The following is a 24,008-nucleotide window of genomic DNA, read 5'->3' on the forward strand; positions in this document are numbered from 1 at the left end:
CAGGTCGAAACACGACTCTGTCATGGTGAAGGATCAAGTACGGTTCCCTGCATGAAAGGGCTGCCAACTCTCACACCCTTCTAGCCGAGGTGACAGCCATCAGGAAGGCTAGCTTGCATGACAGCAAGTCTAATAGAATTTCCTTAATAGGTTCAAATGGTTGTTTCTGTAACAGAGACAGCACCAAGTTCAAGTCCCAAGAACACATAGGTGACCTAATGGGGGGGAAGCAAGCGAGTTGCCCCTCGCATAAAGGTTTGGATCAGTGAATGGGAGGCTAAAGGCCTTTGGAAGAATACCGATAGGGCCAAAACTTGACCTCTGATTGTACTCAAAGCCAATTTGATTTCCACAGCTGACTGTAGAAAAAGAGAGAATTCTCCCAATCACATATTTCTGAGGATGCCATTTTCTGGCTTCACCTCAAGCAATATAAGTCTTCCAGACCTTATGATAGATCTTCAGAGTGACAGATTTTCTAGCATTCACTAGAGTAGACAGCACTGGTCCCGAGATGCCACGGTCCTTTAACACCCTGGCTTCAATAGCCATGCCGTCAAATTTAAAGACTGTAAATTGGGGTGGAATACAGGACCTCGAGACAGTAGATCGGGGCGAAGTGGAAGCGTCCATGGCCCGTCTATTGTCAGTCTCACAATCTCCGGGGAACCAGGGCCTTCTGGGCCAGGCTGGTGCCACCAGAATGACTGAAACCCCCTCTCTCTGAATCCTGCGCAACAATTGTGGAAGGAGAGGGATCAGAGGGAAAGCATAAACCAGGGAGTACTGGCTCCATGGAACTATCAGAGCATCTGCTCCAATTGCCAGAGGATCTCTTGTTCGAGACACAAACTGCTGTAGCTTGTTGTTGAACCTGGATGCCAGTAGGTCGACCTCTGGCCATCCAACGTTGGCAAATTTCCTGGAACAGCTCTGGGTGTAGAGACAATTCCCCCGGGCAGATCTGCTAGCAACTAAGATAATCTGCTTTCCAGTTCTCTACTCCCGGGATATGGACTGCCAATATAATTGGCACATGTCCCTCTGCCCAGGCTAGTATGTAGTTCATCTCCTTCAGAGCTGAACGACTCCTAGTACCGCCTTTGTGGTTTATATAGGCCACTGCCATGGCATTGTTGGGCTGAACCCTGATGGGGCAGTCCTGAAGCTCCACCGTCCAGGAACGTAGGGCCAGACGTACTGCCCGTAATTCTAGGACATTGATGGGCAGGGTCTGCTCTGTCCCTGACCATTTCCCCTGAGCTGTGAGCCCATCTAGGGTCGCTCCCCAGCCTGAGAGACTGGCATCTGTAATCAGTACTCTCCAAGTTACCGGGAGAAAGGATTTTCCCTTTCGCAGGTTCTGATCCTGCAACCACCAGTTTAGGCTTAATCATGCCCGAGGAGATGAACACATTGGATAATCCAGGGCTTTTCTTCCTCTGTTCCAAGCCAACAAGATGTCTTGTTGTAAGGGCCTGGAATGGAACTGGGAATAGGGTACTGCCTCGAAGAAGGATACTATCCTCCCTAGAAGACTCATACAGAGCCGAATGGAGGGTTGTCTGGTGCCCCTTATCTGACGCACCTGATCCTTCAGGGCACAGATCCTTACAGGTGGCAAGAAAACTCTTGCTTGGACCATGTTTAGGATCAGACCTAAATACTTTAGACTTTGAGCTGGTCTCAAGGCTGACTTTTCGGTATTTATGATCCAGCCTAAGCTTTTTGAATACCGCACTGTGTATATTATGCTCTGTTCTAGAGCCTGTATTGAGTGATCTCTGAGCAGGTCTTCCAGATACTCGAGCACCAGGATCCCTCGGGCCCTTAAAAGACCCGGTACTGGTGCTAGGACCTTTGTGAACACCCAGGGAGCTGTAGCAAGCCTGAAGGGTAGAGCCACAAACTGAAAATGACCTTCCTCTACTGCAAAAGGTAGGAACCTCTGAAGAGGCTGAAAGATAGGTACATGTAAATACGTGTCTTTTATATCGATGGAGGCTAGAAAGCCTCCCCTCTGGAGTGAGGTTACTCCTGAGCAGACAGACTCCATCCGAAAGGACTTTATCAATAGATACTTGTTCAGGGACCTTAGGTCCAAAATGGGCCTTGTGTCCCCGTTTGGTTTCTGAACCGTAAACAGGTTTGAGTAAAACCCTGTGCCCCTTTCGAATACAGGAACCTCTACAATCACTCCTTGATGCACTAGATAATTTAGTGCCTGAAGCAATAAGTTTCCTTTTGGAGGATCCGAGGGAACGCTGGATCTTAGAAATCTCGTAACTCCAGCTTGTAACCGCGAGATATAATTGAGGTGACGCACTCGTCCTGAATTGTTGTTTTCCAAATATCCGCAAAGTGCAGCAGCCTTCCCCTCACCCAATAGAGTGGGGGGGTCCCCTCAAAAGGAGGGCTTGGTGCTGGTTTTAGAAGAATTTTGGACCCAGGGCCAGAAAAGGAGGCCAGAGTCAGGATCAAAAGCATCTGCGACTGAGAAGCAGACATCGACTGGATATCTTCTTGTCCAGATTGCTTGGAAGCAGACTCATCTGCTGGGCACTCCACCGAATCCTTAGCTTTAAGCTTTTCCCCATCCTCAACCAATTCCTGCTCCAGACTAGGAGGCTCCAGGGAGGGGGATCTGTCACGCTTCCTGCCACCCTGTGGGATGGAGGCAATCATGCCAGCAATCCTGTGCTCTAACCTGGCTAGGGCTGAGGACAGCAGCTTTGACTGTAGGCACAATACCAGACAGCGGTTCCGATTGCCCGGAAGCCTCTGGTCCTTCAGGGGATACAACACTAGGGATACGACTAACATCCCTGGTGTTAGTCCCACTCCTCTTTTTGGAAGACATTTAATAGCCACAAAGAGTACTTGGTTGTAGTATTAAAACACCTCAGAAGGGAGACCCTTTAATAGGGCTCAACAAGCCCCTATGCAACAATCCTGCTAAGCACCTTTAGCCTGCTAAGCAACACCTGGTGACTTACGTGACCCGGGTAAGGAAAAATAAATCGCTGCAAGTGTCCATTCAGAGGCTGCTCTGTGTCCCACAGCTGTCTTCTGGAAGCATCACATGCTTGGCTTACACAGCTTAAATAAGCTGGGTGTGCGCCGGAACATTCTGTGCGTGTGTGCGCACGCACATACGCAGTCCCGGCGAACCGGCGTGACTGTATTCACATACGACGCAAATCTTCGTGCGCCCAGATAAAGGCTATTGAGCATGTGCGGCTAAGCAGCATGCGTCATGGCCACCAAACAAACTGCTGAGCACAACGGCACACTTGCGAATGCATGTGCGCCATGGTGAACCAAGGCAAAAGGGGGCACCGTCGTACACCATTATACAGGTAAGAAACAGCCAGACACAAGCAAAAAAGGTACACTTTGCAAACACCCACAGCTAGCCCGGAACTCCCCCTTATGGTCACCACACACAGGTGTCCAGTTTTTAGCTAGCTTGACTGATTGTTACAATCACTTGTTACACCCCACATTAATAAAATAAAGGGGTTTCACTTACCCGTCCAGGCGCAGGGCCACTTAGAAACTAAGGGCCTAATCTTCATCCTTCACAAGAGGTTCCTGTCACTTGGACCTTTAAGGACTGGGTACCCTTTTCATGTTTAGGGTCCACTCCCTTGGACCTGTACAGCACCCTGCAGGAAATGCCTTAGCGCTGTAGTGTCCAGGGTTTCTACTCCACAGGGTCCAGCACCTGGAGGCTACATTACAGGCAAAACCTCTCAGGATCTTGAGTCTTCTTCCCGAGGCTTGGGTACCATTTATCTAAGCATAAAAGCCTCTGTCAAATGGATCTGATCGGTCAATCCCTTGATTCATTTTGGAACCATTTGTGGGACTAGAGACCTGGAGCTCAGAGAGCTCAAACAAACCGTGCCATCCACCTTGCAGACACTGGTATTAAACTAAAGTACTTCCTGTATGGGAGGGGTTATATAGGGGATCACTTCCTGCCTGAAGACCTTTGGTCTACCAGTGTCCATTCACCTGATGATGAAGTATAACCCAGCAGGTAATGAATATTAGCCTGACTCTGTGTCCCATGATGTATGAAAAAGAAAGAAAGCTCTATTTGTGGGAAAAAAAGGACGTCAATTTTATTTGGGTACAATGTCATATGCCCACGCAATTGTCAGTTAAAGCTACGCAGTGCCGAATCGCAAAAAATACCCTGGTCATTAAGGGGGTAAAAACTTCCGGGGTTGAAGTGATTAACATATAATGCATTACAACTATGGAAATGCAAATGAGTATTACCCTTTAGTACAATACCACCCATTAGGCAATTGTTCAAAATTTGGATAAAGGCCACAGCTACTGATATTTATAATGAAAAAGACCACATAACATTTATGATGAGGCCCCATAGACAACAAAACATTGTCGTGAAATGCGTGAAATTGCTGCCAACTACTGGTGCTTCAATAAGTGAACATTGGCCAAGAAAACTAAAGGAACTAAATATAAATACAATGATTTCTTAGTACAGAAAGTGAGACCACAAAATGTCAATGTATGGAATATCTTTATTTGAATTGAATCAAATAAGCTGTAGCAGCGATATTTCTGAGAGGTCAAATTCGTCAGAAATACAATCAGAATATCAGTTTGGTAAATTTGTTTTATGTAAACTAAGTAATTCAGTTGAATAATAAATACAATGTTTACTGTATGTAAAATAAATGGATCAGTGTATTAAAGCACTACCCCAGGCAAAGCTTTTAAAAATAAAAATTGATCCACAGATTGCAAAATTCACCTTTAATCCAGACAATACTCTTTTTGAAACAAGATGTCCACAGTTTCATGTTGAATGATGCCCAGCAATACCCACCCTAAAATACTGTGGAGATACCATGCGTGCAGGGTCTCCTGAGCCCACCCCCTGAGAGGACGTCACCATGGCACCCTTTATTCACAGCATAATAATGAAGAGTGACGCTCGTCATGTCAGCACCACTGTCTGAATTATCCAGGACTACCCACCAAAGAGAGATCAGAAGAAGAGGACCCTGAGCATCTTGTGATAAGCCAGAAGACTTCGGAGAAAGGGAAGAAAAAAAAAAAAAAGCAAGAGTCAGCTGTGCCAGCACAAAGCTGGACTGAAAAAAACAGATGCTGCCAAAATCAATATACCCAAACAGACCTGGTTTACCTTATTTCATTGCAATGGGAAAAAAGTAAATGGAAATAACATGGAAACCAGAATCTGACAGCTTGGGAAAGTCTTTTGTCACTGGGCGCCTCCATCACCGAACACCACAGCTTAGACAGAACAGGGGAAAACTGCTATTGTCATGTGGAAACTAGTCTTCTTTTCCTCATTGATTCATAATTGCTTGGGTATGACATGCTGAAAAGCAATGATAAACGGGTCCTAATTTTATTTTTTTATTTTTCCTCATGTGTTTGACTGTTCAGATGAATGGGGACCACATAAAAAAACAGTAAACATTTTTTCACTGAAACTGATTTTCTGTTTATATTTTCAGAAGCTGAAAATGAACATTGTGCCACATAAAGACAATCTTCATAATAGTGATCACATACCTAACAATAACTTCGATATGATAGACAAAGATATTATGAAGAAAACAATGTTGGTGTTTTTACAAAGCAGTCAAATGTTTAATAAGCACCACAATGTTCTTTCAGAATGGCTGATCTCAAAGCTGAACACTGCAGGCATTCCAATATGCATCAGTAAGTCATTTTTATGGGGGAGAGAAGTAGTTTTCACCATAAGATATAATATAGTCTTAGAAGATGACATGCAACCTGATGGAGAACAAGAAACCACCTCACAATTTATACTCATCGCGTCTCTAAAGGAAAGGCATCTCTCTTTTCTTCCACTCTTCTTCTAGCTTTGTTTCTTATACTACAAAAACAGAAACAAATGTTTTTTTCCCAGAATAAAAGAAAACTCAGTCCAGGACTGAAAATATGCCACTGTCTCCTAGCAACTTGCTGATTTACTGATAAAGCACCAGCTGAATTTTTAAAGTACATTTAGTTGGCTCAAGCACTGTTTTATCATAACATGGCATTTTTTTAATAAAATAGGCATTTTTACCTTTTTTTCCATCCTTTGTTGCATCTCCACTCTGCAGCATCTTTGCAGCTACTTCCTTTCTATGCATGCACTCCAAAAATGGCTGGATGGCAATTCTTAGGGTCAGTGCCCGGATGGCGTTGACAGTGGACCATTCTTGCAATCACTGTGTTGAAATGGCCACTTGTATTCTCCACTGGAAACCCATAAGACAGGGTGACAGTATAGGAGCACAACTGGTCAACAGGGACAGAGCTTTGTCACCCATAACATGAAGTGGCTGAACAAGGTCCAACATGGTAAGATTATCAGGTATTATTTTAATGAAAGCTGCAAATTTAAACTTTAGCCAAAACAACTTGATAAAAAATAAAGTTCTTTAGCAAGGAACACACATTCCACATTAATTATGCTACCAAAATGAGCGTGTGCTATAAATTGCCTCCAGCATTGCTTCTGTTTCTTTTTGCCGGAGGCTGCCATTTTACTGAAACCCAGAGCCCCTGAACAGCAGTAAATCATAAAGCGGAACTAAATCCATCAAAATCCATCAAAGGTTTCAAAAAACAGTTACATTCCTGGAATGCCGGGATTGCCAACTGTCACATTTGCTTGTGTCCTCAAACAAACTGTCAAACTATCAAATGGCTGGTGTCATAACTAATGACATGTGCAGTACCAGGGCAGTTGTAGATCGAACAGAAGCCGCTTCCTTTACTGTAACGCAGAGGTCTCAAACTGGCGGCCCTCCAGCTGTTGCAAAACTACAAGTCCCATCATGCCTCTGCCTGTGGGATTCAACACAAACACACAAATCCCCGTTCTGTCAGGGGAGAGGAGACTGTTTTCCAAAACCGTTACATTCAAGGCATGCCTTGAATGATAAATGTTACAGTTACTAGTGTGTTCATGTCAGCTCTCAATCCAACTGTTAAAGTGACACTAAAGTCTTGTTTGTTTGGTTTTTTTTTGTTTTTTTTTTTACAAGTAACAAACATGTTAAACTTACCTGCCCTGTGTAATGATTTGCACAGAGCAGCCCCGATCATCCTCTTCTGAGGTCCCTCTTCAGCGCTCCTGGCCTCTCCCTCCTGTTGAGTGCCCCCCACAGCAAGCAGCTTGTTATAGGAGCACCTGAGCCAAAGCTATTCTATTCATACACGGAGCCACAGCCCACCCCCCCCCCCTCTCCTCATTGGCTGACTGACTTTGACTGACAGCAGGGGGAGCCAATGAGAAGGGGGTTCTGGGCAGCCGATACACTCCTGCAACAATCGCTGGATCTAGATGAACCTCAGGTAAGTGTTAGGGGGGCTGCTGCACACAGAAGGATTTTTATCTGAAGGCATAGAAGGCAATAAGATAAAAAAAAAAAAAAAAAACTTTAGACTTTACAACCACTTTAAGCTCTAAAATGGCTGGTGTCACGTGCAGCATCATGGAAACTGCAGATCAGAGGCTTAAAGCGGGATTCCGGCTTAAAAAAAAAAAAATTAAAAGTCAGCAGCTACAAACACTGTAGCTGCTGACTTTAAATAAGTACTTACCTGTCCTGGGTGCCTGCGATGTCGGCCGCCTGAGGCCGACCCATCCCTCGGCTCTTGGGTCCCGGCACCGCCATCCTAGTGGCGGCTCCACTGCCAGTTTCCTACTGCATACTCGCGAGCCACGCGGCGCTCTGTGAATGGCCCCGTGGTGTTCTGGGAACACACACAGTTCCCAGAAGACAACGGGGCGGCTCACCGAGGAGCAGAAGACGCCGCGGAAAAGGAAGAGGCAGATTAGGAAGACTGCCTAGCAACAAGGGTTTAGATAAGTTTAAACATTTTTTTTTTTTCAAATGTTTCTTTTTTTATTTTTTTTAGGATTTTTGGTGTAATTTTTTTTTCAGGGTGGCCATCCACTTTAAATAGCAGCTCCCTGGGCTGTAAAGGGTTGGAGGGTTTAGTTCCACTTTAAATATGCAATAACTAGTGTAATGTGCAGTAACTGATTACAAGGAATGAAGCTCTATTTTTTTTACTCATCTGACTACAGTAAACCGATAGCTGCCCAGTTGCTAAAAGTTATTGCACTTTACTTGGAATGGGGTGGGCTAGTGCACTAGAGTAAGGGCCCCCTTGCACCTGTGCATTGTGTCGACACACTCTAAATTGCCCATTTTGACAAGCATTATCACAAACGTATAGCAACAAGTGTACTACAGTAAGGTGCTTTGCCGTTCATTTTGAATAGCACCCCAACACATAAACACAAGGCTTTGAAATGCTCATTAGCACACAGATGTGAATAATTGTGAGTTGCAGGTGAGCTGAGCTGTGTTCAGAAAAGTGTAGCATCCACCATCTTTGGAGCATTTGGGTTTATTCAAAATGAATAGGCTTCCTAATGCAATGCATTACACACACACACACAATAATGTGCGTTCACATGTGTTAATGCAATGCACTGGTGTAAACGGGCCCCCTTAGGCCTGCATGGAAAACTGAAATAGTGAACAGATAAGGCTGTACTCCCTTGTATATCAATGCTTATTTTTTTGACTGGCTAAATTTGTTTCCAAACAAAACTTTGGCTTTGGATTAGGATTTTCTTTCACATACCTTATTCATCACCCAGTCAGCATCCTCTATGGCTCTTTTAATGATCTGCTGTATTCGTTCTGGATCATCTTCATCAGCATGAACTTGAAAACTCTGTTAGAAAGCACATTTAGTAATTCAATGTAGTCCAACATACATTTTAAATGTTTTAAGTGACTTAAAAAAAAAAATGTGTGACAGATTCCACACATACACCATAAGCACCTGCTTGGATATTTGCAAGCATGCATATTATTTATATTGTTGCTTTAAATGATGGAAGAATATACTTAATTAATATCATTACTAGTTAAGCTACAGTTGACTTAGGAGCTTTGCATGGTGTACTGTATACAAATTCTACACATGGTAACCTTGAAACCATCAGTACAAAGTATCTTCACTTAAGGGGTCCATTCATAAAAGTAGCACTATGCAGGATTCACACAACTGAAATAGGTTGTTATTTTCCACGCTATGGTAAAACAGATGTGGCAGCTACCTACCCCCAAAGCTCCACAGAGTGGAGTTAGTAAGAAAGGTATAAGGAAAGGGGAGGTAAAATGGCACTGCCTAAATCTAATAAGTGGTTGTGTTGGAAAAATAAAATAAACCGTCTAATAACGTGCCCTCTCTCTTCAAATTACAAACCACACAAACATTATTAGTGTTAAATCGTATGAGTGCTCAAAATAACATTTGCAATCCTGGATGGCTAATAAAAAGTTCCATAAAACAAAAAATACAAATATAAAGTGCTCAGTGTGCTTATTGTACAAATAGTGTTCATACAAAATATTTGTCCATAAAAAACGGGATTATAATCCGTATAAAAATATATATATATGTAAGAATCCACTTTTGTAAACCAAAAAGATCACAGTTCAAAAAATATAATAACTTCTAAAGTGACTTGTGCCCGGATAAACAATATCTCTTGGTTATCAAAACAATATGGCCCCAGTATCCAATGACTTTTAGGAGACTCATATCTATATCCTTATTTATCTCCCTTTTTCCTCTTTTAATTAGTATTCTATGATCTTTGTTTTAAAAAAGGATTATTGTGCGAGTTTACTGTGTAATATCTGGGTTAAATTTACCAGTTACTGCTAAATTGTACTGTTTGTATTGTGTGAGTTGCCTGGCAATACTCCTTCTGACAACTGGAGGCTCAGTGATGTGAAACACATGCCTTGCAATGATGGGCTGCGTATGATTTCTGTGGTTATCAAACTAATATGGCCCCAGTAGTCCCCAGTGTGTCCTGTTACTTACGCCTGGCAATAATTTTCTGTTGACCGCAGGGGGCTGAGTAATGTGGAATATATGCCCTGTATTGACGGGCCGTATATGACTCCCGTGGCAACTAAATTAAATATGGCCCCCAGTGCGTCCTGTTGGCATGGCGACCGCACGAGATAAAAGACATGAGGTGCTCCAAGATGGTGCCGCTTCTGAAGACGTCTGTATGATGAAACGCGTAAGTTGGAGCGCCATCACATTACTTCCAGTCTATGGAACTCAAGGTGCCTAAGATCTATTGCTGTGGTATTTATACTGACCTTGCAGCACTATTGAAAGTGTGATTTTAAAACTTTGATTTGAATAAAATTTATTTTTATGGATTTACGCTATGAGGAGCATTTTTTTCCATCCACCCATATGCGAGTGTACCCAATGACTAGACCCACCGTGGAGGAGATTCCACCAGACAAGAGACCAGAGACGACCCTGCTTGAATGTGCTTTACCCCTGCAGGGATACATCTTTCTGGTGAGTGTGGAACCGAGAGGGGAGCACATGGGGAATTCACCTAATTTTTTACCAAGAGATATTGTTTATCCAGGCACTTTGGAAGTTATTATATTTTTTGAACTGTGATTTTTTTGGTTTACACCAGTGGATTCTTACATACATACACATTATATATACACACATACATATACACATTATATATATATATATATATTATATATATATTTATTTTCTTTTTATACAGAGTATAATCCAGTTTTTAATAGACAAATATTTTGTGTGGACACTTTTTGCACAATAAGCACACTGAGCACTTTATATGTGTATTTTTTGGTTTACTGAACTTTTTCTTAGCCATCCAGGATTGAAAGTGTTATATTGAGCACCCATACGATTTAACACTAATAATGTTTGCGCGGTTTGTAATTTGAAGAGATAGAACACATTATTAGGTCGGTTTATTTTATTTTTCCAACTTTTTTATCACAACCACTTATTAGATTTAGGAAGCCCCATTTTACCTCCCCTTTCCTTATAGGATTCACACAATGCCTGGCATTTAATGGATTACTCCAAAAATGCAGATGCTGAGTGGACTGTAAACTTTGGTGTCCAGCAGACACAGGTATCTACTGTCTACCAAAAATGGTCCCCCAAAACCAAATAATTGCATCTGCCCTGAGATTAACTCATGGACATCACTAGCAGTGGCATTTACACCAATAATAATGTCACATAATCAGGTAAGCAGGGAGCGGACTGCGCCCTGCTGAAAAGTGGGACTAGCTAAATAGGTACAGAAGAAAAGTGTGACTTAGTCATAATTAATGTGTCCCTCTGCAATAACAGGTTTACAGCTTCAAACCCCTAAACCACCTAATCCATACGCTTCTAAAGGATGCCAATCCCTTGTATGGCAACAGCTGTCACTCACAGCACTACATCAATAAGCAATGGCTGCCCACTGAATAAAAACTAGACTCCAGCCTTACCCTTAGTCTTGTACAGTTGTGCAGGCTCCTCTCCTGTACTAAAATGCTTACTCTGATTTAAAGGATAAGTTCACTTTTCTAAAAATAAATAATAAATGCACATTTTTTTGCAGGTAAAAAAATGTGCATGTATTATTTGTTTTTTTTTTTGAGCCTATAAAGCATTGCACCAGCGATCAGCAGATCGCTCGTGCCATGCAGGTCTTCTGCAGGCAGAACAGTCAGTGTATCTTTGGGCCGTACATCCTGTACAGGCAAGCAGATACACTGACAGGAAGAATCAATGAACTACCATGGTGCTCCACAGCGCTGTGGTAGTTCATTGAGAACTACAAGCCGCCAGTACAAAGGATGTCAGGGCTTGTAGTTCATTCACACAGAGCTGTGTGAATGAATGATGCAGTCGTGTGGGCGGCGCCCAGCATGGCCACGCTGATTTTAAAAAGTGACAGCTAGTATGGGGAACTTCTTCCCAAACTGCTGTCACAGGAAGTGCAGGGATCAAGCAGCGGCTGCAACATTGGGAACATGTTCCACCTTAAAAACAGGTGGAACGTGTAACATGTTTCCAAAGGTGAACTTATCCTTTAACTACACACTGTGAGCTCATCACGGTGTGCATTACAAACTGCAGGAAGTCAGAAGGAGCCTGCCTCTTCTCCTGGTTAGAGCACATCCAGCTCATCTAATTTTCCCTCCCTAGACTTACTGTTCTTGGCCTGCCCATTTCATTATTTAGAGTTCAGTTCTTTCAATCATGGATGCTCAGAATCATATGTGGGCATTACCTAGGGAAGTCAGGGGACACCTCCCCTTACCCAGGGAACACATCCCCTGCTGAAGCAGAGCAGGACACAAGTTTGTGTCCATTATTTTGTTTTTTGCTGCATTTAAATATCAGAGCTTTCCTGACCTATATTAGATACAGTATATGGGTTACCGGATATAAACAGACTTCCATCTGATTACATACAATCCACCATGTTTAGGTCTGAAAAAATAGAAAGGGACACAGACCTTTTCCAATTTTTCCTTTGGACCAGGATGGACTCAAATGTAATGGGATGCAAGCCCATTTTCATCTCGCAGTTCACAAGCTAACAAGGAACTTTCAATCAGATCCGCCTAAAAAACTGACAGGAGGATCTGATCAGGCTGCCTCTATGAAAGGGCCCAAGATGATACCCAAACATTCTCTGATGTCATTTATTTTTAATAGGGATCATGCTGTCTTTTCCTTCTGTCATATGGGATCTGCCCGAGATAAATTTAAGGTGTTTCAAGTTATGCGCCCGTTGGCTTGCAAGTATATCTTTACAAAACAAAAAAATATTTATATATACACAGTATCTCACAAAAGTGAGTACACCCCTCGTGTTTTTGTAAATATTTTAATATATCTTTTCATGTGACAACACTGAAGAAATGACACTTTGCTACAATGTAAAGTAGTGAGGGTACAGCTTGTATAACAGTGTAAATTTGCTGTCCCCTCAAAATAACTCAACACACAGCCATTAATGTCTAAACCACTGGCAACAAAAGTGAGTACACCCCTAAGTGAAAATGTCCAAATTGGGCCCAAAGTGTCAATATTTTGTGTGGCCACCATTATTTTCCAGCACTGCCTTAACCCCCTTGGGCATGGAGATCACCAGAGCTTCACAGGTTGCCACTGGAGTCCTCTTCCACTCCTCCATGACGACATCACGAAGCTGGTGGATGTTACAGACCTTGTGCTCCTCCACCTTTTGTTGCCAGCAGTTTAGACATTAATGGCTGTGTGTTGAGTTATTTTGAGGGGACAGAAAATTTACACTGTTATACAAGATGTACACTCACTACTTTACATTGTAGCAAAGTGTAATTTCTTCAGCGTTGTCACATGAAAAGATATAATAAAATATTTACAAAAATGTGAGGGGTGTATTCACTTTTGTGAGATACTGTATATACTGCTGCCCTGCGAAAGTTAGGCCCCTTTAACACTTGTGTGACTTTTCTTGCGACTTTGGACATCAAAGTCGCATGAGAGGTCATGCCCCATGATTCCCAATGATAACCATTCATATCTGTGCGACTTCAAAGTGTACTACTTTGGTCCGACTCTGATGTGAGTTGAAGTCCACAGACCTCAAGTTTACACAGGCATTCCCTGAAATTGCGGCAAAATTGTTCAACTTTCAAGTTGCGGCAGTGTGAAAGCGGCCTCAAAGAAAAAAAAAGTCAATGTTACCCAAATCTTCCTGGCAAAGGAAATATGTAACTACAGTGTACTGTATATCAACATTTTTGATATTCCTTCATATGTTCAAGTTATTTTAAAATCAATTGCGATATATTTAAGCTTCTGCACATTAAAACATACCTGTCGTACTGCATGTCTGTAATGATGCTGGAGATTCTCATTTGGAAGTTGCTTGCAACAACGAATAAGGTATCGATAAAGCTGTAGGGGTTTATGCACCATTTCTGCACCAGCTAGTGGTACCATTTTATGTTCAGTTTCCTTTTAATAGAAGTAAGCCAGGCGTCACTACTTTTTCTTGCATGCAGCTAACTCGCAGTCAGTTTGCATCTTTGACCTTGAATAAAAATAAAGCATCTAACTTTCACTGCCATGACCACCAATGCAGGAAGTGGGGGGAGGGGGTTAAAACTAGAGTTAATCTTACCAGTAACTGTTTCTAGGAGTCGTCCTGGACAGCACTAGAGAGATAGGCTCCACCTCTGGAGGCAGGAAGCACATCAGCAGATCTTTAAAGGGCGGCTTCCGTCCCTTTGCTTCAGTTTTTAACTGAGAACTTCCCCAGAACGGCTTCTGAAACAACAAAAACACTCGTCCAAAGTTATAACAGCATATAGGGAGGAAATCCCTGCTGTCCTGGACGACTCCTAGAAACAGAGTTACCGGTAAGACTAACTCTAGTTTTCTCTAGTCGTCTGTCCAGGACAGCACTATCAACGATCAACGAGAATTTACCAGATTGGGGGGGGGGGGGGGGGAACTACCGCTTGGAGGACTTTTGGAGGACTTTTCTCCCAAACGCTTGGTCTTGCGCTGAGGTAAGGTCCAATCTATAGTGCTTCATGAAAGTCGAGTAGTTTGACCATGTTGCTGCTTGACAGATTTGTTCTGGTGTCGCACCAGCTCGCTCCGCCCAAGAAGCCAATAGTGCCCGTGTGGAGTGAGCCATGGGGGAAAAGGGACATTTCTTTTTCATAATTTTGTAGGCTTCCACAATAGCTTGTTTAATGCACCTTGCGATTGTGTTTTTTTGAAGCTTGAGACCCCAATTTTTCCCTGCATGTAAAATAATTAGAGCATTGGATTTTCTAATGTTTTTCGACATTTCCAGATACCGGAAGACAAGCTCTCACATCCAGTTGGTGAAATTCTATTTCCTTTGGATTGGCGGGTGACCCACAGAATGATGGCAAAACAATTTCCTGTTTTCTATGGAATTTTGTCACTACTTTAGGTAAAAACCCTGGGTCTGTGCGTAGTACCAGCCTGTCTTCAAACTTGCAAAAAAGGCTCTTTAATGGAAAATGCCTGTAGCTCGTTAATGCGGCCATCTGTGGATATGGCCACTAAGAAGACCGTTTCGAGCATGACCCATTTTATGGAAAGCTCCTCTTCCTGTGACATTTTATCAAACCCTGTAGAACTATCAATAGGTCCCATTTTGGCAAAATATTAAATGGAACAGGTCTAATTCTGGCTAACCCCTTAAAGAACCTGCTAACTAGCAGGTCTAACACCAGGGGTTGCGCTAAAAAAAACAGACAAGGCCAAAACCTGAACTTTTAATGTACTAATGGCCAGTCCTTGATCCGCACTGTCTTGTAAAAACTCCAAGACGGCTGGAATACCTGCAGACATCTTCTTGGTATCTAACCATGAACAAAAAATTTTCCAACACTTAACATAAATCGCTTGGGTTACCTTCTTTCTACTAGAAAGAATTGTGTTTACCACCCTGTCCGAGAGCCCCTTAGACTTCAGGAGGCTTTCTTCAGACACCAAGCCGATAATTTTAGAGCCTGTATTTTTGGTAACAGAACTGGGCCCTGGGACAGGATATCCTTCCTCTTGGGCAGCATGAGGGGAGGCTCCTCTGTCAGGCGTAACAGTGTGGAAAACCACAACCTTTTCGGCCAATACGGGACCACTAATATCATCGTGGTCCATTCTTGAAGAAATTTCCTCAGGACTAGAGGAATAAGTTTGAATGGGGGAAAGGCGTAGCACGTGGGTAAGGCCCACCTCTGGGCCAAGGCGTCTATCCCTTTGGCCCCTGCTTCTCTTTCTAGCAAGAAGTACACCGTTACCTGGGCATTTGTTCTGTTGGCACATGTGGGAGACCTCATTTCTGTACTATTAGCTGGAAGACCTCGTTGTTTAGTGACCACTCCGACTCGGACACTTGGTGTCGGCTCAGAAAGTCCGCCAGGTGGTTGTCCACTCTTCTCAGATGGACTGCAAATACCGATTTCAGGTTTCTTTTGGCCCAAAAAAAGATGATACTTGTTAGTCTGATTAAGGACAGACATTTTGTTCCCCCTTGTTTGTTTAAATAAGACACTGCTACCACATTGTCCGAGAGGATCTGTACGTGGTGACCTTTCAGCTCTCCTGCAAATGTCTTTCGCGCTTCCCAGATCGCCTGTAACTCCCTCCAGTTTGCAGACCTTTGGGACTGTACTTTCTCCCAGCGCCCTTGGGCTATTTTTGACCCCAATGGGCCCCCAAGCACTGGCGCCCGTGGCGATACAGATGGAGACTGGAAGAGACCACAATAGACCCTGCACAAGGTTCTTTTCGTTCCTCCACCACCAGAGACCTTCTGGTCTTTGAAGATAGGCGGATGGTTGTGTCTAGCGATTCCTGCACTCCGTCCCAGCTGTTCAGGACGTTGGCCTGCAGACACATGAAATGGGCCCTCGCCCATGGTACCACAGGAATTGTTGCTACCAGAAAACCCAGACCTGACATAACTGAGAGGAGGGAAATTGCCAGATTGTTTTGTAAAAAAGGTTGCAGTCGCCTTCACCTTTTCTACCTTCTCCTCTGTGAGATAGATCTTTTGCGTCACTGAGTTCACCAAGAACCCCAGGTACTGTAAGACCTGTGTCTTTTCTTTGTTTATCAACCACCGCAGTTTTTTTAAAAGGAAATGGCCGCCCGCAGATCTCCCTGTAATTGGAGCACGGAGAGGGCAAAGAATAAAAGGTCGTCCAAATATGGTATGACCGATATCCCTTTCAATCTCAGGGGAGCCAGTGCTTCCGCCAGGATTTTTGTAAAAATGCTGGGGGATGAGGACAGGCCGAATGGTAGGGCCGTGAACTGAAATTGTCGGACCTGCCTTCCCCACTGGATTGCTATTCTCAAAAATTTGAGAGTCCTAATGGATTGGGACGTGTAGATAGGCGTCCCTCAGAACGAGGGAGGTCATGATACAATCTAGGGGAAGAATTGACTTTACCGAAAAGATTGTTTCCATCCGGAATTTTTTGTATGCTACCCAGTTGTTTAGTAACTTTAAATTTAGTATTAGACGGAATTTGCCAGACGGTTTCTTTACTACAAAAACGTGAGAGTAGAAACTGTGGTTTACTTATTTCTGTGGCACTGGAACAAGAACCCGCTGGTCCACCAAGTCGCCAATTTGTGACAACAAGGCCGTAGCCTTCTGAGGATCCCTGGGAGGCGTGGTCACACACACACATCCTTACGGGTGGAGTGCCTTCTGTGACAGACCTAACCAGGACAGAGGCTTTTGGAGGGGACTGAATGCCAGCCTCTTGCCTACCGATTATGGGCCCTGGCATTTGGGGGAATCGTGCTTGTTGTGAGCAGTATGCCTGGGACCCTGGAGGTGGTGTTACTTTAGATTCAGGTCCATGTCCCCCAAGACACACAGACTGTGGGGACCCTGGATATGCCATTGTGACGGGAGTCACTAATAGGGGCACAGGTTGAATGAGAACCCCACTATGATCTGTGCTAGTCAGACTCAATGCTGTATATATGTATATATATATATATATATTATATATATATATATATATATATAAAATGTGTGCTGTCTCATTATGTTGTGTACTATTTGCTGGTTCGGGTGTGAGTGTATTCTATTGTCTATTGTGGCTGTCTGGCTCAACTATTATGGGAAGTGTCTTGCTGTGAGGAAAGAGGGAGGGGGGATTCTTCCAGCAGCCCCCCTGTTAAGACTGTTTACTGATGAGAAGTTAAACACACCTGACCTGTGTGTTCATTGTCATTGGACAGTTTAACCCGCCCTGTTTTCCAAGGGTGGGGGGAAGTGTTTTGAAGTGGGATCTGTATAACACCTGTTTGAATAAAGATTCAGTCCTGCTTGAAACTCAAGACAGAGCCTCGTCCTCGTACTTGGGGGGAAAATTATTTGCATGGGTTCCTTGTTCGGCTGATTGAAATGTTCGGTAAATACCTTTGTGTTTGGGTATGGAATGTCCTAAACGACGTTAACCCCTTTCATACTCGGGTGTTGTTACTCCTTCGAACTGTATTCGACAGCCCTCCCTGATTATCCTCAGTATAAAAGCATTTGGGGTAGTCTTTTCCCACTGTGGGAGGAACTGCCACAGTCTCCCTCCCACGGGAACCAAATCACTGGGATTTAGTGTTTTTTTTTTTAGAAGAGGAAAACAGAACACCTTTCTGTTTTCTCCTTTCCACTGTTTTTTAGGAGTTGACCCCTTAGAGCTCTGTCCTTGTGATGGCCCTTGTCTTTGGTGACGAAAAAAACGTTTCCCTGTGGCTTTCTTAGTTTTGGTGCGTCTGCCATATAGCCCGCTGCCTTAAGCAGCATGGGAAGGGAATCCAAAATTTCCTGCCTGGAGGTCCCACTTTCCAAATGACCTTGTAATTGGTCCAGCCAGACTTCCAAATTACGAGCCACTATTGTTGTAGCCATTGCAGGTTTTAGGTTCGCCATGGCTACTTCCCATGACCTTTTTAGCAGTACCTCCATCCTCTTGTCCATGGGTTCCCTAAGGACACCCATGTCCTCAAAGGCGAGGTCTGTTGATTTGGCGCACTGGGAAAAGGCTGCTTCTACTTTAGGCACCTTGTTCCAAACACAGGTGGAATCGTCACTGAAAGGGAATCTCCTCTTCAAACTCTTGGGAAAAAACAATTTTTTCTCCGGTTCCACCCACTCTTTTTTAATAGAGTCTGCAAGCGCGCTGTGTACAGGAAAAACCCTGGTTTGGTCTTCCTTCAGGGTCCGATACATCTGGTCATGCAAAGACAAGGAGACTTGCTCTTCTTTAATCTCAAGCATCTCGTAGATCACCCCCAATAAGGCATCAACCTCCTCGAGTGAGAGCCTGTATCTGAATGAACTTGTCCCTTGGCTCGGAATATCTTTGGATGATGCCGCCTCACTTGGTTCATCCAAAGAATCCGATTCCTCTCCCCCTGATTCGTCAGCCATGTCTGGGGCGGAAGCAGGGGGACTGCGGCTGGTAGTTTTGGGGTTTCAAGGTTTGTCAGCATTGTCTTAATGGCCTTCATTTCTTTCTGGACCCCAGAAATTAATTCTTTGCAGGCCCCCGTTGCCTCTTTGTAAACCAATTTGTTAATACAGGGCTTACAGAGGGGCTTGTTCCACCCTTCCTTAAATTTGTTCGCACATGACGGACATTTCCTCTCCCCCCCCGACCTCTCCGGTTCTTTGGGCTGAGGAGGAGAAGGAGGACAAGGGAAGGGAAAAAATAAAGACAAGCTACCATCAGCAAACCTTTTAGCAGAGTATGGGTGTCCTTCACCAACACCTCAGTGCACCCCCACCAGCTGCTGATGGGATTCACAGGACTCCTTAGTCCGGATCCCGTCTAAAAAGAGGGGTCAAAAAATGGGCTACCTAAGAGTCCATCACCCCCCCCCCAGCCCCGTAGGTCTAAGGCACCCCTGTGTCCGCCTACCTGAGCTGGGTCGGCTCCACTGCCACCTGGATCGGCTGCATCCATGCTGTCTGTTTCCTTCATTATGGACGACTGTGCTGTGGAGTAGTATTTTTTTCTTCTGTGGCTGGTGCTTTTCAAATAAAGCGCCCTGGCCCTCGCCGCGTGACCTGGAACCAGAAGTGGTGCACCGGTAGTCCCCGCCCTCCTCCTGCATTTCAAGGGCCGGGAACTCGTGGCCTACACCCGCCCCCCCCCGTATCTGGCAGCCGAGCGGGGAACGCCAGCCCTCCCAGGGTTATCAAGGAGGAGGACACCGGCACCAGCTGCTGTTATCCTGGCCGGGGGACCCAGATGCCTGCCACCTTTTAGCGACTGCTGACTGCAGGTATGCAGATCTCCTTCCCCTTCTCCCATGGGTGACTCCCAGGGTCAGGGGAAGGAGAGTTCCTATATCCAGCCTCCTCCTCCGGACACAAATACTGAAGCAGAGGGACGGAAGCCGCCCTTTAAAGATCTGTGTTTCCTGCCTCTGGAGGTGGAGCCTATCTCTCTAGTGCTGTCCTTGACAGACGACTAGAGAAAGTGGTATTAAGGGGGGCTAGGAGTTGCACATAGAAAACATGGAACATACAACATAGTTTTTTTTTTTTTTATAAAATAACAAATATGTCTTTGTGCAGTGGTTTTGCACAGAGCAGCCCAGGTCCTCCTCTTCTTGTGTCCCCCACTGACACGTGTGGCTCCTCCCCCTTCACCAGTGCCCCCAATATCAAGTCGCTAGCTATGGGGGCACTGATGCGTACTCGCTCCCGAGCCCCGCTCTATGTGTCCATAAGACACAATGTCGCGCCTTGGCCCCCGCCTTCCACTCTCTCCTCATTGGCTGTTATTGACAGCAGTGGGAGCTAACGGCTCTCACTGCTGTCTCAGCCAATGAGAAGAGGGAGTCCTGGGACAGCCGAGGCTTTCGTGCATATCGCTGGATGAAGAGGGTGCTCAGGTATTAGGGGGGAGCAGCACACAGAAGGTTTTTTACCTTGATGCATGCTAAAAACCTTTAGCCTTTACAAGCACTTCAGCTTTCAATGCAATGACCACCAATGGAAAGGGGGGGGGGGCTTAATGTTCACTGTCGTGCCCACCAATGCTAGGGGAGATGGGGAGGTTAGCCTTTACTGTCCTGACCAGCAACATAAGGGGGGGGGGGGGTTTAACTTCCACTGCAATGCCAACCAATCCTGTGGAGGATTGGGGGGGTAACTTTTACTGCCATGACCACCAATGTGGGGTGGGTGATAGCTTTCACTGACCACCAATGTGTGGAGGGAGGGTTACATTTCACTGTCACTGACCACATGTGTGTGTATGTTTGTAACAATACTGACACCAGTGCTGGGTGCTACTATTGCAGCCACTGACACCAATATCTCCTGTCACTGACATCAATGCTAGGGGTTATCGTGCTCCAACTTTTTCAATGTGCAATACGTTGCAAAAAATGCAGCGGGACTGATATTTATGGCCATTGAGGTGAATTATAATGCAAGAAAATGTGCTGCTATTATGTGGCCCTCTGGAAGAGCTCAAGTCACACTGCATGCCAACATCTAACGTCCAGGTGCATCAAGGATACCAGAAGTGAAGGGAAATTTCCCCAATGGTGTATAGACAGCAAAATAAAAAAAATAGCTTGGCAGGGTTTTAACCCTTCCTCATCTATTCAAAGCAAAATAAAATTATCTGACTACACATACACCTAAGGCGCCATTCACAACTAGCACAAGTCAACAACTTCATGCATTTATCTGTCGGTATTCGGAATACCGTTAAGAATTAATGGCACTTCAAGCGTGACTCGCGTTTTTCACGCATTCCCAGGACGTGCAGGTGTGAATGCAGTCTTAAAGTAGTATATTGTTTTCTTTTAAATAACAAACATGTTATACTTACCTGCTCTGTGCAGTGGTTTTGCACAGAGCAGCTCTGATCCTCTTCTTTTTATGTCACCTGCCAGCACTCCTGGCTAGTGTTGCCACATCATAACTTTAATGCATGACACATATGAATTACACAGGTTCTGAGGCTGATTTAATGCAGATAAGGCACCAAGTGAGTTTAACCACTTCAGCCCCGGACCATTTGGCTGGCAAAAGACCAGAGCACTTTTTGCGATTCGGCACTGCGTCGCTTTAACTGACAATTGCGCGGTCATGCGACGTGGCTCCCAAACAAAATTGACGTCCTTTTTCCCCCACAAATAGAGCTTTCTTTTGGTGGTATTTGATCAACTCTGCGTTTTTTTTTGTGCTATAAACAAAAAAATAGCGACAATTTTGAAAAAAACGCATTATTTTATACTTTTTGCTATAATAAATATCCCCAAAAAATATATAAAAAAACATTTTTCTTCCTCAGTTTAGGCTGATACGTATTCTTCTACATATTTTTGGTTAAAAAAAAAAAAAAAATCGCAATAAGTTTTTATTGATTGGTTTGCGCAAAAGTTATAGTGTCTACAAAATAGGGGATAGTTTTATGGCATTTTTATTAATAATTTTTTTTTTTTTACTAGTAATGGCGGCGATCATCGATTTTTATCATGACTGCGACATTAAGGCGGAGAGATCGGACACTTTTGGTGCTATTTTGGGACCATTCACATTTATACAGCGATCAGCATGATTACAAATGCATTGATTACTGTGTAAATGTGACTGGCAGTGAAGGGGTTAATACTAGGTAGCGCTGTAGGGGTTAAGTGTGTCCTAGTGCGTGATTCTAACTGTGGGGGGAGGGGCTATGTTTGACATGACACTGATCACCGCTCCCGATTACAGGGAGCTGTGATCAGTGTCCTGTCACTAGGCAGAATGGGGAAATGGGGAAATGTCACTAGGCATTTCTCCGTTCTTCCTCTCTGTGAGACGATCGTGGGTATCCCCATGGACATCAAGTCCGGGGACCCGCCATCACACTCACAGAGCTCGCGGCAGCGCGTGCGCACCCGCTTCTTAAAGGGCAACATAAAAGTACATTAATATGCCTGTACTTGCCCTTCTGCTGACGTATATTGGCGGGAGCCGGTCGGCAAGTGGTTAATTACCACCTTAATCAGCCACAGAACCTGTGTAATTAATATGTGGATTAAAGGGATGATGTGACAACCCTACTCCTGGCTCCTACCCCCTAGGCAGTACCCCTAGAGAAAGCCGCTTTCCCTGGGGGCACCACTGCGTGCTCGCATCCAAGCCACTGCTCTATGCATTCATAAGACCCTTTGAGCCGGAAGGTTTACAACCCCTTTAAGATCTCTGTCACCCAGGACCGTGCTGAGCATGCAGCGTTGTATGAAGTCACCATGACATTGGTGGTAAGGTGAGCAGTGCCATAGAGAATAAGGTATGCTGTAATAGAAGAGTCATGCTGCTAATACAGGGGAACACTAACCGCTAGGCTCCTCTGTGTGTACGGACCTTGTTTAGTGTGGGACCCCCGAGGCCTCTTCACTTCCGGTCCTCTCCTCACACACGCCTGCTAGTTATACTGTATTTGCTGTCTCTGCGACACCAAAGCTCCCCCTGGTGGCAGACAGATGTTACTGCCGCTCCTATACTGACGTTCCATAATACACACAAAACATTACTTTGCATCTCATCATGTGCACAATACTCTTTGTGGTGAGAGTCTTGTCATGTACCAAAAACATCGCTTTATAACCACTTGCCTACAGGGCACTTTTACCCCCTTCCTGCCCAGGCCAATTTTCAGCTTTCAGCACTGTCACACTTTGAATGACAATTGCGTGGTCATGCAACACTGTACCCAAATGACATTTTTATTATTTTATTTCACACAAATAGAGCTTTCTTTTTGTGGTATTTAATCATCGCTGGGTTTTTTATTGCGGGCTAAAAAAAAACTGAAAATTTTGGAAAAAAAAAAAAAGTTTTTCTTAGTGTCAGAAAAGTTTGTAAATAAGTCATTTTTCTCCTTCGCTGCACTGATGTGGTGGCACTGATGAGGAGACATTAATATGCAGCGCAGATAGGCAGCATTGATAGGTGGCACTGATGGGCATTGATAGGTGGTACTGCATAGTTGCCAACATTGAAAAAAAAATATGTGGGACACTTTTTTTTGCTGTAGGCGGAGCCAATCAATAATTAGGAGGCGGGGCATTCGTTTGTAGGCGTGGCCTAGTAAAAAATAATAGAAGCGCGCCGCGGCGAAAAATGGGCGTGGCTTACGCGGAAAGTGGGCGTGGCTTACGCGGAAAGTGGGCGTGGCTCAAGAGGGTATGGTTAGAGTCTGAGATGAATGGGGGAGGGAAAGGGGGAGAGGGAAAGGGGGAGAGGGAAAGGGGGAGAGGGGAATGACGGGACAGCAGCCCCAGATCCTACACAATAGAAATATGTGTATTCTAGAAAGTTTAACAATCAGCAGATAAAGATACTCCAAACACCTGGTGTTAACGCTTCAATCATCCCGGCACCATGGTTGTTATGGTGTCAGGATGATTGAAGCGCATTATTTCTATTATTACATTGTAATATAAAATTAAATCATTCAACTCACCATAATGCAGAATCAGTGGGATCCCTGAGCGTGTCACTAGCCACGTCGCCTGCC

At 44.3% G+C, this 24,008-nt stretch overlaps 1 protein-coding gene and 1 long non-coding RNA gene across 5 annotated transcripts in view; one reads left to right on the top strand and one right to left on the bottom strand.

Moving 5' to 3' along the window:
* Nucleotides 1-4,539: 4,539 nt before the first annotated feature.
* On the bottom strand, nucleotides 4,540-22,967 carry LYRM9 (LYR motif containing 9). 4 transcript variants are annotated; one of them, XM_073616680.1, is made up of 4 exons: nucleotides 22,853-22,967; nucleotides 13,789-14,005; nucleotides 8,692-8,784; nucleotides 4,540-5,914 (listed from the first exon to the last, which is right to left on the bottom strand). In XM_073616680.1, the coding sequence occupies exons 2-4, from the start codon at nucleotides 13,912-13,914 to the stop codon at nucleotides 5,897-5,899; spliced, it is 237 nt and encodes a 78-aa protein (XP_073472781.1). In that variant the 5' UTR covers nucleotides 13,915-14,005; nucleotides 22,853-22,967; the 3' UTR covers nucleotides 4,540-5,896. The 4 variants fall into 4 exon arrangements, with proteins under 4 accessions (XP_073472781.1, XP_073472783.1, XP_073472784.1 ...); XM_073616682.1 differs by having other exon boundaries at nucleotides 13,789-13,929; nucleotides 22,853-22,962; XM_073616683.1 differs by having other exon boundaries at nucleotides 13,789-13,929; nucleotides 22,827-22,956.
* Nucleotides 22,664-24,008, top strand: part of LOC141128991 (uncharacterized) — a 58,400-nt gene continuing 57,055 nt past the window's right edge. The window contains exon 1 of the long non-coding RNA XR_012241753.1: nucleotides 22,664-22,754. This is a non-coding gene — a long non-coding RNA (uncharacterized lncRNA). The remainder of the gene's footprint in view (nucleotides 22,755-24,008) is intronic.

The sequence above is a fragment of the Aquarana catesbeiana genome, linkage group LG02 (assembly GCF_042186555.1).
Source record: "Aquarana catesbeiana isolate 2022-GZ linkage group LG02, ASM4218655v1, whole genome shotgun sequence".
Taxonomy (NCBI): domain Eukaryota; kingdom Metazoa; phylum Chordata; class Amphibia; order Anura; family Ranidae; genus Aquarana; species Aquarana catesbeiana.